This window comes from Silurus aristotelis (assembly GCF_946808225.1).
Source record: "Silurus aristotelis genome assembly, chromosome: 18".
NCBI classification, from domain to species: domain Eukaryota; kingdom Metazoa; phylum Chordata; class Actinopteri; order Siluriformes; family Siluridae; genus Silurus; species Silurus aristotelis.
The window spans coordinates 18,911,257-18,926,509 of NC_139591.1; the positions used below are offsets into that span (position 1 = coordinate 18,911,257).

Here is a 15,253-nt window from a genome sequence, read left to right on the forward strand (position 1 = left end):
AGCGCCTTTTAGAATCATCTTAAACATTTTATTTGCCACCATATATAACTTATTTCTTTATGGTTCACCTTCAGCACCATATAGCCGTCTTCTTATAAGAGTCTCATGATACTGTTGGTCCTTTCTGGAATAATGCCTCAGAATTTAAAGATGAAACAAAAAATCTGATGAGTGTTGTGTCACCTATATATGCCGCAATTTTGTCGAGTCGAGAGCATTTTTGATCGTCCGCTCACAAAACTTGACTTTATGACATCACTACTAGAGGTTATGTTCAGAATTCTGGCTTAAATCCTGATGTATAATAGCCAAACAAGTGTGCTGAACGAACACTAACCAGATAAGTAACATAAAGGCAACTGTTACTTCAAGCTCTAAATGTATGTATGTGTATATATATATATATATATATATATATATATATATATATATATATATATATATATATATATATATATATATATAAAATATAGTAATATGCAAAAGGTTTAGGCCATCATCATTGTTGTTTTAGCAAAGTTAAGGACCATTCATATTTATTTTTCAGCCTTTATACTAAGATACAAACAGCAAAAAGAGCAAATAAAATTTTCACAACAAAATGGCCTCTTCAGGCAAAGTCAGTTTTTAGTGTTATCTCCCTTTGCACTAAGCACATCTTGAACACTTTATTATATATTATATATATGGTATATTATACCAGGCTTCTTTAGCATTTCACAGAGTTCTTTGGACTTTGGTTGTCTTTTATGTCTTTCTCTGTTCAGGTGATCCCATACAGCCACTATAATATTCAGGTCTGGACTCTGTGGAGGCTGGTCCATGACTGTCAGTGTTTTCTCAGGTGTTTTTCTCTCCAAATATGATGTAATATAATTACATCATTATATAATTTGCAGCACCCATGGTCCCATCGGTTTCGGATAATATCGGCAACAAACCAGGACACACGCTTCACCATGTTTCACTGAAGGCTGCAAGCAGTCATTCTTCCGTCTCTTCAGTCGTCTTCTCACATATTGTCAAATATCAGTTTCAATAATTCATCACACCTTAATACTCTTTTCCACTGATCTTCTGTTTTGTAGCCTTCCCCTTTCAAAAAGTGGTTTCTTGCCTGCTACCCTCCCACAAAGACAAGCGGATCAAGCTTCTTTAGACTGTAGAAACGTCAACTTGGTATCTAGATGAATCTGCCAGGTACTGTGCCAGGTCCTTGTTGCACTCTGAAAATCTTATCATATTCTGAAAAATGTCTTGACATTTTAGTCCTTTATTTGTCCTTGGCCTTTCCTAATTCTTAAAATTTTTATGTAATAACTTGAGTGCAACATCACAGTGTGTTTTCTGATTTCCCTGTAATTTTGTAATTCTGCAAGCATTTTGAATAGAATGGTGTGATGGGAAGTTGGTACTATTAGCAAGTTCCAGTACTTTATACCTTATACAGCATGTGTATGTAATGCTCAACCATGTCTTACACAAACCTGGTGTAATAAACTTTTCCACAGCAGTCATTTTGACATGAAGTAGTAGGACAAATACAGGTGTTAGCAGCTACATTAATTAGCGTTCCAATTCATTTTGGTTTATGAAAGCCAGGTTCCTGCTGTTGCTCAAGTGTAAGGGGAGATCACACTAAATACTTCCCACTTTAGCCTACAGAAGCTTTTTTTTTTTTTTTCAGATTTTATTATTCTGTTTTGTAATACTGCATACAGATTTCTTGTATTAAGAGAATTGTGTATGGTCATTATACCATTTGAAACAACAAATCTAATGGTGACCAAAGACATTTGCACAGTAGTGTATATTACTTATATTTGTAAAAATATATTTTAAAAAATCCTGCTCTATCATTCTCAATCAATTCTCTATCATTCAATCTCAAAAAGTGCCATAGCAGCCAGGATAAGCCTCTCCAAATGCTAATGTTGACTGGTTAGTGCTAGCTATTTGACATTAAGCATCTAGCTGAATTTATAAAATTAACCAACTTTTCTAATTATGGTACAATTAGCCATAAGAAAGCCAGACTAGCGCTAGCTACATATGTGTAACTAAAGCCAGTAGCTATCTTTTCTAGATGAAAGATAACTTTATCCTATTATACTATGTATAAACCAGCAAATGGTTAATCAGATTTTTGAAATCATGCTAATAAGTATTTTGCTAGCTAGCATATTGTAATAAAATATAGCTACCTGTATGAATATTATGGCTATTTTGTGTGTTTAAATCTGGTCTTTATGATTGGTAGCAAGCTAGCAAACCTTGTTATTATATTGTGTGGAAATGTTCGCTTGGGACGTATTACAATGTTTTTTGATAGATTTTTATCTTTACGATATCATTCGCGTTATGTAAAATAAAGCATTTGTGACAATACAGTAAGTGCAGACTTTTTGTATTTCTCTGTTAAAAGACAAGACAATTAAAAGTATTTTTTTATCTTTTCAACCTGAGGTGAAAAGTTCCAGTTTGCTAGTTTAGTGATGTCATGTGAAATCAAGCTTGTAATTGGTCGAATAACATTAACTTTGTGCACCAAAATCACTGCAAGCTTTCCTCGGCAGAATAGCCCTTGACCCCTTACTAAAAATGTAAGTGGTGCTGTGTTTCTCTCAGGCATGTGGGTGGGTGTGTCCTTGTTAGCATTATGTTTAAATTGCCCATCGTAGGGGCCGTGGGAGGTCATGTAGTGAATAATTTATCATCGGTTATGTGACTCTGTGGCATTCCTTTAACACGATGAGAGGATGAAGTGAGAGAAAGAGAGAGATGGTAAGAGAGATAGATAAAAAAAAAAAAAGATTGAAAGAAGAATCTCTCGTTGCAGCCCTCTGTGTGACTGTGTGGGGGTTTTGGAGCTCGGCCTCCACTTTTTGTACAGAAAACGTCCCGTTGTTCCAGATGCAGCTGCATGATGATTAAAGAGGGAGGCATTTTGGATGGGGCGTGGGGGTGATTGGGGCGTTTGAAGAGGGGGGTAATGTTGGGTATGGAGGGTCTCACGCCAGTGCCGTGAGCTTGCCACCCTCTTCGCTGGCCCATGGCTGCAGGTTGTGCAGAGCAAACAGGGAGGAGTTGTGCATGCACAATGGGTCAGCCGGCAGCGGCTCACTCAGAGACTTGTGAAAGGCATCGTGCTGAAGCTGCATCATCAGACGGTTGGCCTGCTGTCTCTCGGCCTCACGTTCCTCCGCCGTCTGCCGTCTGCCGCAGCGAGAGAACACACAGAACAGCGTCAGACAACTGGATTTCGCTACAATATATAGTAAAAACCATTGCAATAAAAGTTAAATTATCTTAAACTGCAATCACATTAATCTAATATTAAAAATTAACAATACAATAAACCATGCACATAAGCATATAGTGCATAATTTACTAATTCCCAGCGTTTAGTTGTTTGTTTGGGGGTTTTTTTGCTTAAAATGAGCCAAACTGTCATCCACTTTAACAAGCCTAATTTTCAATCTTAAAATAATTCAAAGGAATTCTGTTCCTATTTGTGTATAAATTGTAATCTTATGTGTCATTTTGTAATCTTATATGTGAAATACTCCATAAACATCTAAATGTGCTCAAGCAGACTCTCCTTCACGTTAGACCATTTTAAATCCAATAAAAAAATTCTTCTTTCTCTTATGTTTCTTCTTCTTCTTCTTCTTCTTCTTCTTCTTCTTCTTCTTATTATTATTATTGTTATTGTTATTGTTATTATTGCTGTTTATTGTATCTCCCTGTTTGTAATTTTTCTCAGAGGAGTTTATACAGCACACATTGGCTTTGAAGCTGCTGTATGAATAAAAGCAGATGGATTATAAATCAACACGTAGAACGCAAAACGATAAAGAAGCGCTGTTGAAAAGCGCCTACTCTTCATTTCTGTGTGTAATTCTGAATAATTATATTTTACATAACATAAACGTAGTTATAATGTGCAAAGTGTTGTACTGGGTGTGTGAGACACGATGGTGAGACGTGCTGCAGCATTTAAATGTTCAAAGTTATAGATATATTTCTGTATAAGATCCGATTGGTTCCAGCATTTCATTTGGATGTCTAAATGTTCAGTTTATTCTTTATTGAATTGAATTACCATGTCCTAGGTTTGGCGTGAGAGGTAGGGTTAAAATATGTTAAGAATTATCTAAGAATTTTTCTATTTTAAAACAGATAAAATGTAATAAAATTACTTAGATTAATTCGGTAATTCTGCATATATTATTATTTAATTAAATATGTATTAAATATAGGGCTGTGTATAAAACCACAAAGACAGCAGTTACATAAATAGCTATGTATAATAACACACTGTGTGTATGTATGTATGTATGTATGTATAAAAACTTAAATTTCTTAATAGTATTCAACCACATTTTCTTAGATCTTGCTTAGTGCAGAGGAGCATTATCATGCTGGAACAGTTATGGGTCTACTAGTTTCAAAGGGTTTCAAACAAATTTTATGTTACTGCATTCTAGTACATATGACTAGAAAATTCTGGTGTCCCAATACCTTGGTCCATATAGTTGTTTTTTTGTTGTTTTAGCAATGATATATGAACCATACAGAATTATTTCTCATTCTCTTTAGTAGAATACAACCAGAAAATATAGGAAATTTGTATACAGTATTAAAAAACAACAACAAAAAAGCTTCTGAATGCTAAAGTGGGATGTATTTGGTGTGATCTCCACTTACACTTGAAGAAAAGCAGGAATCTTGCACTCATAAAGCAAAATGGAATGGAACTCAATTTAATGTTTTTGCTAACGCCTGTGTTTGTCCTACTATTTCATGTTAAAATGACTGCTGTGAAAAAAGTCAATTACACCAGGTTTGTGCAAGATATGCTTGAGCATGACATATACAGTATCTCACAAAATTGAGTACACCACTTCCATTTCAGCAACCATTTTTTTCTCAAGAGACAGTACTATAGAAATTACACTCGGATATGTTTAATAGTCAATGTGCAGCTTGTACAGCAGAATAGATTTACCGTCCTCTAAAAAAACCCTGAACATTCAGCCATTATTGTCAAAATAGGTGGCAACAAAAGAAAGTACATCCCTAAGTGATAACAGCTGTACATCGTTTAACCATGCAAAATCACATGCCCTATTCTTCATGTTCATTTTTCTTTTGTCTGTTTGACCATACAAATTTTTGTATCTTGTATTAGAGCAATTTGGTGCTTTTAGTACAATTCTCTCATACTGACCACTGGATGTTCAACATGGCACCTCATAACAAAGAATTCTCTAAGAAGATGGCTGAGGCTATAAGAAGATCATTCACACCCTGAAACTGCAACAAGTTGGTTTGCATGGCCGACCTCCCAGAAGGAAGTCTCTGCTGAAGATGGCTTACAAGAAAGCCCACAAACAGTTTATAAAGAGCATTTATTACTGGAACCATCTCCTGTGGTCTGATGAGGCCGAGATAAACTTGTTTGTCTCAGATGGTGTCCAGCATGTGTGGAGACCCTCTGGTCAGGAGAACCAAGAAAATTATGTCTTGCCTACAGTCAAGCATGGTGGTGGTATCATCATGGTCTGGGGCTGCTGGTATTGGGCAGCTGCAGTTAATTGTGGGAAACACTGATTCCAACATGTACTGACATGTACTCCGACATTCTGAAGCAGAACATGGTGCCCTCCTTTCAGAAAAAGAGCTGAATGGCAGATTTCCAAAATGAAAATGACCCCAAACACCATGCCAAGATGACAGCTGCCGTGCTGAGGGTGAAGGTGATAGAGTGGCCAAGTATGTCTCCAGACCTTAACACTATTGAGCACCTGTGGGGTATCCTCAAGTAGAAGGTTGAAAAGCACTATGTGTCTAACATCCAGCAACCCGGTGATGTCATTATGGAGGAGGGGACGTGGATCCCAGCAACAACCTGTGCAGCTCTGGTGAATTCCAAGACCAGAAGGATTAAGGCAGTGGTAGATAACAATGGTGCTTAATCAAAATATTGACACTTTGGACACAGTATTGACATGTTCTCTGTACTTACATTTGTTGCCAGTTATTTTGACATTAATGACTGTAATTAATTTTCAGAGGACAGTAAATCTATTCTGCTAGTATTATCCCTTAATAAGATATACTAAAATGGTTACTGAAATGTGATAGGTGCACTCACTTTATAACTTTTAGTCATATCAATCCATTCAAAATGCAGATTACATAATTTTACAGACATAAAATCATACTTTTGCATTAGCAAGGCCACTCAGTTTGATTTTTTTTTTGTCCAATTGTCCACAATATGTGAGAAGAGCTGGGAGAGATGAAAGAATGAGTGCTTGCAACCTTCAGTGAAACATGGTGAAGGGTCTGTCCTGGTTTATGACTGCATTTGTACAGTGGTGTTGGTGATATTGTCTAAACTGATGGGATCATGGATACTAAAAATTAATAAACGGGTTTTGAATTCATCATGACATTCCTTTTGGAAAAAAGGATAACAGCATGATAATTCCAAGAACACTGCCAGTGAAGTCATATTTAGACAGCTGATAGTCATGGACTGGCTTCTACAGAGTCCAGACCTGAATATTATAGAGGCAGTATGAGATCACCTGGAAAGAGAAAAAAGGCGAGCTTTGGGAAGTGCTGAAGAAGCCTGGTATAATATACCCACAAATTCCTTCAGAAAAATTAAGGACAGTCTCCCCAAAAGAGTTCAAGATGTGCTTAGTGCAAAAGAGAGATCACAATAAATACTGACTTTTACCCAAAGAAGCCATTTTGTTGTAAAAATAGGTATTTTCTGTATATTCCATTTGTATACTTACACATATTGTATACTTACTTACTGTAGAGACCGAAAAAAATTTATATGGATGACTTTAATGGTGTGTTAGGTTTTTTTTTACCTCATGAAGGTCTCTCCACTTCCTGAATGAGTTCTAGTGTTATAAACATACAACATTGAACCTTTAAGCTTAAGGGCTGGAGATTATTTGTGTTTTCTGAGCGTGTGCTTCGAATTAAGTTTACTCTGTGGGAAAGCACAGCTTTTGTGTGTTTTTTTCTCAGCTTTAAAGAAATGTAAACAGGTTCGTAACACTCAGGAATCAGGCGTCTGCTTAATAAATGAAGAGATGTGTGCATGGTTAGTGTAAAGTGCACAATTATCTGAAAAGAAATAATGTCTGAACAGGCATGGCGGTAGAATGTTAGCATGTTTTATTGAGATTCAGAGTTAATGAGGACAACATGGCTGTGAATATCCTGGTTTCTCTTCAAGCCTGTGTTTTATTTACACTCATGTTCAATTCAATTAAAGCTGCTCTAAATCTTCCTCCTTTACATCAACCCAGGGGGCAGGGGGGCATTAGTGTTGTGTTATACTCATGTTCATCTTGTGTTGTGGTGGTGTTGAGTTAGTGTTGTGTTAGTATTGCTTTAGTGTTGTTGTTATGTTCGTGTTGCTTTAGTGTTTAGTGTCACCTCAGTGTTAAGTTAGTGTTGTGCTAGTTGTGTTAGTGTTGCGCTAGTATTGTGTTAGTGATGTCTTAGTGTTGCCTTAGTGTTGTTTTAGTGTTGTATTAATGTTAGTGTGTTACTGTTGTTTTAATGTTGCCGCTGTGTTGTGTAACTGTTGTGTTAGTGTGGTGTTAGTGTTGTCCTTATGTTATCTTAGTGTTATTGTGTGTTAGTGTTGTGTCAGTGTTGTGTTAACTTTGCCTAAGTATTGCATTAGCATTAATGTTGTGTCAGTGTTGTGTTAGTTTTGTCTTAGTGTTGCATTAGTATTAATGTTGTGTCCGTATTGTGTTAGTGTTGCGTTAATTTTGTGTACGCTCAGGGAATGTAGCTGCATGCGTAATTTAATGTGCACTTCATTTCCATTCACCTCCCTAACAACAATTCTCACACATCAGCTAGTCAGAGACAAACGCTTTTGCTGATTCCTAATTTGATTCCTGACGTGCTGACTAATTAACATTTATGCTTGTTACAAGTGAAAGTAATACCTTGCACACAAACACACACACACACACACACACACAGTAGATATGAAAGGATTTACATATATTAGAGTTTGTGCTGTCCATTATAGCACTGAACACACACACACACACACACACTATATATATATACTTATACATATAAATATATATATATATATATATATATATATATATATATATATATATATACACATGTATATGTGTGTGTGTGTGTGTGTGTGTGTGTGTGTGTGTGTGTGTGTGTGTGTGTGTGTGTGTGTGTGTGAATATAACAGGAATGTATATAACACATACACATGTATAAACTTACACACACACACACACACAATTTTTTCACGTTTTCACTTCCGACTAGACTGGTGTTTGAGTTAAATCACCAGATCTGAGGGAAATTCCCCGTGAATTGCAACTACATGATGGCGTATTCCTCTCGTGCTCACACGTGACGAACGTGAGGTGAAGTGTGTGCTGTTTATCGGCTTGTGTGTTGTAAGTCTTCTACATTCTTAGTAAAAACAGGCCTGTTTGTGTGATGCCTTTATTCCACGACCTGCGGAAAAACTGTGCAGCTTTGCAGGTGCAGATTCTGCGGCGCGAGCGCTTTAAACGAGCCTCTGGACCTCGTGTTTAAAGCTCGTGATTAAAGATTATAATCAATGTAAGACGGGCGGAAAACAACGGGGCGCGCATTAAATATATATACTCTGCAAATTAAGTCGTAAAAAATAACTGCAGCTCGTGAGGAAGTTAGTGTCAGTTAAAGAGCGGCCATGTTGCAGCTCTGCTGGATCCATCACGCACTCAGAGGCCTGATCTGTCTTTTCCTGTCCTGTCCTGTTCACCCACCCCCCAACAAACAAACACACACACACAGACACACAGACACACACTCTCACTATTAACAGCTTCATTCTGTCCTGTTCAACATCACAAAATCAACTCTAAGTCAACTTCCGGTTTCCACGTGATACAATACCTGCAGCTGTCACGATACAAATTGGTATCGATAGGATTGATATTTTATGATACTCTTTGAATCTTTGACCATATGGTACAACGTCCGGTGATAAATTAACCTTTGAATAGTTGCCAATACAATCGGAGTCTTTCTATGATTGGATTATGATATGGGATGAGATTGGATACAATGCGATACATGATTCGATTCAGTTTGATTTGATTCTACATGACTCAGTTGATCGATTAGAGTACGATACAATACGATTTAATTTGCCGCGATATAAATTGATTTAATTCCATAGGATATGACGTACAACGTATGTACACGACACAAAACAATATATTTGACAACACCTCTGAATCTGCTGACACGAACAAATCTGGATTCATAAGGACTCTATTAAATTCCTGATTGCACTAAATATGATACGATATCGTACGATTCGATTTTATCGCTGATTAAAATCTGATGACGTTTTGTACAACTATGTTTAGAATCTAGAAATACAATTCTGCTATTAACTCGTAAATGACGTGAATGTAGAGAAGAACCTTTTTTCGTTTGTTTGTTAATAATAATTATAAAAGACAATTATTGCCTTTGATCATTTCCTAATATTTTACAAGTATGTAGTAATCTAAATCATCTTAATAGCAGTTGTGCTGTATTGTGTTTTGTACAATAATTTACAGATGTTTCAGAAGAATGAATCTGTTGTTCACAGTAATTTACAGTTTTAGTTTTGTAAAATGTCAAAACAGAATTTTATAAAACACAAAAATACTTTTTTTTAACATTGAAATATAGAAATGGATCTATAGAAGAAAACTGGGTCCTTCATACTGAGTTGTGTTGAATGGTGTTGCTTCTCTTATTCTAATTATTTGTCATTAAAGCGATTTGGACGTACCAGAGTGGGTCTCAACCTCTAGTTGTGTAACCTAAATCACACACAATTCACACTGAAGGTCAAAAAAGCGCACAACTTAATGAATTCGTCTTACTGGAAACATACAGAGTTCTACTTTTTTCACTGTGAGCGCATTCATAAAGTCAAATAGATTTCATTTTTTCATTAAATAGATTTTCTCATGATAGTCAGATGATTATAATTATTAGGAGTTCATCACCACGTGTATCCTTCACGTAGACGTAAGTTAATAGATCTATTCTTTTGTTGATTATGATATGCGTAAAATTTAACACTGGTCATTCTCGTGCGTAAACAACGTATATTTTACGCACGTCGGAATAATAAAACAGGGATTCTTATGTGCGCTCTCATCTCTCTCCATCTCTCTCTATTTCTCTTTCCCTCACCTCCATTTGGTCCTCCGGTTCTGGAACCACGTTTTAACTTGCGCGTCGGTCATTTTCAGGGTTTTGGCGAGGGCTGCGCGCTCGGCGCTGGCCAGGTACTTCTGCCGGTGGAAGCGTTTCTCCAGCTCGCAGATCTGCGCGCGCGAGAACGACGTGCGCGGCTTCTTCCGCTTGGGCGGCGTCCGGTTTTGGTACGGGTGACCGATTCGCCGTGCGACCACTGTGAAGGGCGTCAGGGCCGCTGGAGGATAGCGTGAAAGAGGGTGAGAAGTTTATTCCAAAGCATCACATGTGGAGCATGACCATAAACAGAGAAAAAAAACTAACAAATAAAGAAAAATAACTAAATAGAGACCTGATTGTGGATGCAAAAAAAACCTATTATTTAGATATATAATCTAATGAATAATTAAAAAATATTTCCTCTGAAATGCAAACTTTTTCAACCTATAGAAAAAAACTGAAAATAAAATAAAAGCGATTTCCTTGGCGCTGGCATGGTTCCTCTTATGTCGTGTTCGTGTGGCATTTACTCGTCGTTTTATTTATTTATTGTATTTTTTAAACACTTGTTCACGTGTTTTATGCTTCGTTTTTTTATGTATTTCACACTACTCATTTATTTGTAGGCAATGCTCTAATTTTCAAACATGCAGTTTCAGGGAACAGCAAAACTTCGTGGACCTTCACGTGTTTTTCACGTGTGATCAACAAATTACAATCACGTTTGTATTCAGATATAGCACGTGATATGGTTTTTTTTTTATTTACCTAAGATGCTGTGTGCACGCACATGTATGTTTTTAAGTTACCTTGAATTACCTTTTAAGTGGAAAGGAGTCTCCAAACCCTGCGACAAACGCGACAGTGTATAAAAACACTCCTTTACAATGATTAAACTATTTACTTTAAAAGAAAAAAAAATGAATATCAACCCAATGTTCCCTAAAATCGATATACCGCAGAAGTCGATTTGCATTTTAATCATCTGTCACAGTTCTTTATTATTATTCTGAAATATTATCCTGGTTATGTTTGTTTTGCAAAGTGTGTTTTTTAATTTATTATTTTATTTATTTATTTATTGGAGAGGGGGGGGGGATCATAGGCTGGGGGAGATGATCGTAGAGAGGAAATTGTGGTTAATAATTTATGACTCGTTTTCATTCAACTTCTCCCCAGTGTGAAAGGAAACGAAGTAGATGCTGGTCTGATTTAAGATACAGAATAGCAGTGTGGCTAAACAATTTAAATAAATAGCAATAAATAAAAACCAAAATAAATCATAATAATTATGTAAATTATTATGGAAAATTTGATTACATTTAATTAAAAAAATCGTAAATTAGATAATTTAGATATCCACAATTATTACATATAGTGTCTTTATTTCTCAGATATACAGTCTGTATGTTAAATCAGAACTACAAGCCATACCTTAAATATAATTTCTATAATTTCTATTATGTCGTTTCTTTAAGGGTCTTTCATTTCTAGACACGAGACAGAAATTTACAATGATGGTTGTAAATGTATCTCTCTCTCTCTCTCTCTCTCTCTCTCTCTCTCTCTCTCTCTCTCTCTCTCTCTCTCTCTCTCTCTCTCTCATTTTTAGTTTTTAAATAGTTTCTTGTCATAAATGTTTACAATCATGCAGAAAAATAGTTAAAGCATCAGTATAAAAGTATGTCTTTTTCCTCTTTATTATCAGAGTGTGAGAACCTGAATCAGGCCTGTAGGGCGTCCATAAATAACCCTGATGAAATATTGATACGTCTTTTATCAAAGTGCTTTGCGTTTCTTTTTTTCATTTCTTCTTCTTTTTTTGTTTTATGAAGCGGATTGGGGACGAATGCGCGCGCACACGCGTTTAAAGCAGAGCTGAACAGCCTTTTTGTTTTAATTGTATTTCTTAAGTCAGCAAGCGCGCGCACACATACACACACACACACGAGAGAGAGAGAGAGAGAGAGAGAGAGAGAGAGAGAGAGAGAGAGAGAGAATATGTATTTATTATTTATGAATTGGCCCTGAATGTGAACCAGCTGATCTTAATGTACGCCAATAAAGGAGATTAATGCTGACTGTATATTTCTGTTTGTGTTGTTTTGCATAAATTAACGATTCGGTATATCATTAATATTAATTACTCAGGGGTTTTTTGTATTAATTCTTTTTTTACAAATATTAATATTCAGTACTCACGAGGGTTATAATAATAATAATAATAATAATAATAATAATAATAATAACAATAACAACGAGTATTCATATTATTATTATTATTATTATAATTATTATAATTATTATTATTATTACTACTCCAATATTTTGTGATAGTGTTAAAACTGTGCTTTTACACCACTGTAAAGATTTAATTACAAGATTAAACTACACGGAAAAATACATCCTTAACCTGCTCGTGCATTTACTGAAATAAATAAATATATTAATGTAAAATGCAAAAAAAAAAAAAAAAAAAGTTTAAATTAATATGAGGTATAATGCATTATAATTAGACATCAGTTTATAGACTTTTATTACGTATGAGATTCATTTTTTTTATTATTGTTCCCCTAAAATGTTGATACTCATATAAGTGACAATTTGTTTATATGTCAATTCTATTTATGAATTTCTAGAAGTTTCATTTTGAGAGGATTGTATACTTCCCGATTTCCCATCATACCTCAATCCAGCTGAATTTGTATACACATGGAACTGATTTTCCAGTATTTTTCCATCCAAAATATTAAAAACTGTTTAAAATGTATTTCAGTATTAAATAATCTATTGTGTAATCGTTACACAATCTCGATTTTTAAATACTAAAATACACTAATGTAACCCAAATAAAATAAATTATATATTGTATAAATAAAATGCTGAGGTTGGGATAAAATTCCTTTTTAAAATATGCAAAGTGTGTTAATTTTCAAAATCTATAAATAATCTCCTGCTGTTAATAAAAACAAGTATATATAAGTGCTAATGTAAGAAGATTGAATCATTCACTGTCCTGTGTTAATTTTTTAGAAAAAGTAAACATTTCTCAGTAAATTGAATGAGAAATAATTCTGTAGCATTTCTACAGCTGGGTTTCAGAAGTGATCTGATCTGCTTTAAGTGACTAATCGCTGTTTGGAGATGATCTCCAGCTGGACTTTGGTGGGCGTTGACGCGTGTTGTATTAAAATAAAAAATAAAATAAAAATACAAAACCTGCACAATGTTGAGGATGATGAATGCGATGGTGATGATGAGGATGAAAATTAGGATGATGATGAAGATAATGGTACCTGCAAAGCGGTCCTTGGCGAAGCGCTGGCTGCTCTCCATCCAGGGAAAACCGATGCCGCTGAGCGCGGGGACAGAGGGAGGCACGGCGGCGGTGAGCGGCCTGTGCGCCGGGACTCTGATTACACCGCCGGGTGCCAGAGCGAAGTTCGGTCCGTACGCACCAGATTCGTCATACGGAGCGGACAGACCGTGAAAAGCACCCGAGAGCGCGGTGTAGGGATTTGGACTGGCCGCTCGGTGCCCATGCGTGCTGTCCGGACTGCTCTGTGTCGAGTTCTGTTGCTGTTCTTGTTGCTGATGTTGTTGTTGTCGCTGTTTTTGGCTCTCCGGTTCTCCACCGCTGAGGATCTGATCAATGCCGAAGCTGATGGTTTCATGTTGGCCAGGTTGAGAGGTCTGACCTGTGGGGCTGGAGCTTGACGCTCGGTCCATCCTCTCCTTCCACAAACCTGACCGAATAGCTTTCTGGAGACTTATATTCCACTTTTAAATGACTAGTTCTCAACGCTACTGAGTGTTAAATTCCTCTTCACTCCTTTTCCTTTTTTTTTTTTGATGCAGCAGCAGATTCCGGCGATGCTCCAGCGTCGATCCGGGCATGGAAAGTTTTTTTGGCAGAAAGACTTGGATCGGTTTCACACTCAGTACCAGGTTTGTCTCCTGCTCGTAGCTCCTCCTAACTTCATTTGTGTTTTGCCTCTTTTCTCATTGGGCACGTTTGTCTCATTCTCTTCTGATTGGTGTACGCTTTGTGACATCACTCCCTGATTGGTCCGGAGTGGATTGGTCTCCTGATTGGTCTCTTGTGTTCAAGCAACTATTTGTATGTCGGACATTTTAAAGTGTCTTTAAAGTGATGATTGCATTTTATTTCAGATCCTTAGTTACACTTTATTGCTTCATGTTTATAAAATACACGAACGAACTTGCAATAGACTGTTGTGTCGTGTGTGTGTGTGTGTGTGTGTGTGTGTGTGTGTGTGTGTGTGTGTGTGTGTGTGTGTGTGTGTGTGTGTGCGCGCGCGCTCCCACCGTTTAGGGTTAATCAGATGAGGGCGAGTTGTCTCTCACGAGCTTAATCCGATGTGTGTGTGTGTGTGTGTGTGTGTGTGTGTGTGTGTGTGTGTGTGTGTGTGTGTGTGTGTGTGTGTGTGTGTGTGTCGGTCTCATCGATCGGTCGGATGAGAAACTCGAGCCGGTGTGTATTAAAAGCGGCGTCATTAGAAAACCATCCGGACTTCACATGGCCTCCAGCAGAGAAAGAGAGAGATAGAGAGAGAGTGTGAGAGAGAGAGAGAGAGAGAGAGAGAGAGAGAGAGAGAGAGAGAGGGGGGGGGGGCTTTTCCACCTTCACTATTTATTGCTTGAAGGAAAAAACAGATTCATTATTTATTTATTTATTGATTCTGCTGTGGAATAGACTTTAATAATGTAACTTTAATTATTATTATTATTATTATTATTATTATTATTATTATTAATATTATTGTAATATTTTGACCTAATTGACAGGCCAATACTATTCGAACACAAAAATGATTTGTTCTACACATAATACAATCACACCACTATTAGCAACACAACATACATTTGTAAAAAAAATTTTGTTTGTTTTATTTGGAATAGATTTAAGTTCAGTAAAAACAAAAACAGAATAATTGTATTTTAATTATAC

General features: G+C 36.4%; 1 protein-coding gene across 1 annotated transcript; it reads right to left on the reverse strand.

Annotated features, from left to right (window-relative positions):
- Positions 1-1,669: 1,669 nt before the first annotated feature.
- tlx3b (T cell leukemia homeobox 3b) lies at positions 1,670-14,664 on the reverse strand. The gene is made up of 3 exons (XM_083568583.1): positions 13,578-14,664; positions 10,279-10,519; positions 1,670-3,216 (listed from the first exon to the last, which is right to left on the reverse strand). The coding sequence occupies exons 1-3, from the start codon at positions 14,008-14,010 to the stop codon at positions 3,012-3,014; spliced, it is 879 nt and encodes a 292-aa protein (XP_083424709.1). The 5' UTR covers positions 14,011-14,664; the 3' UTR covers positions 1,670-3,011.
- Positions 14,665-15,253: the final 589 nt, after the last annotated feature.

Excerpts from the sequence above, each read along its gene's own strand:
- tlx3b (XM_083568583.1), bottom strand. The coding sequence starts at position 14,010 with ATGGACCGAGCGTCAAGCTCCAGCCCCACAGGTCAGACCTCTCAACCT. Across the intron at positions 10,520-13,577 it reads CGCCAAGGACCGCTTTGCAG|CGGCCCTGACGCCCTTCACA; the intron begins GTACCATTATCT and ends GCTATCCTCCAG. Across the intron at positions 3,217-10,278 it reads AACCGGAGGACCAAATGGAG|ACGGCAGACGGCGGAGGAAC; the intron begins GTGAGGGAAAGA and ends TCGCTGCGGCAG.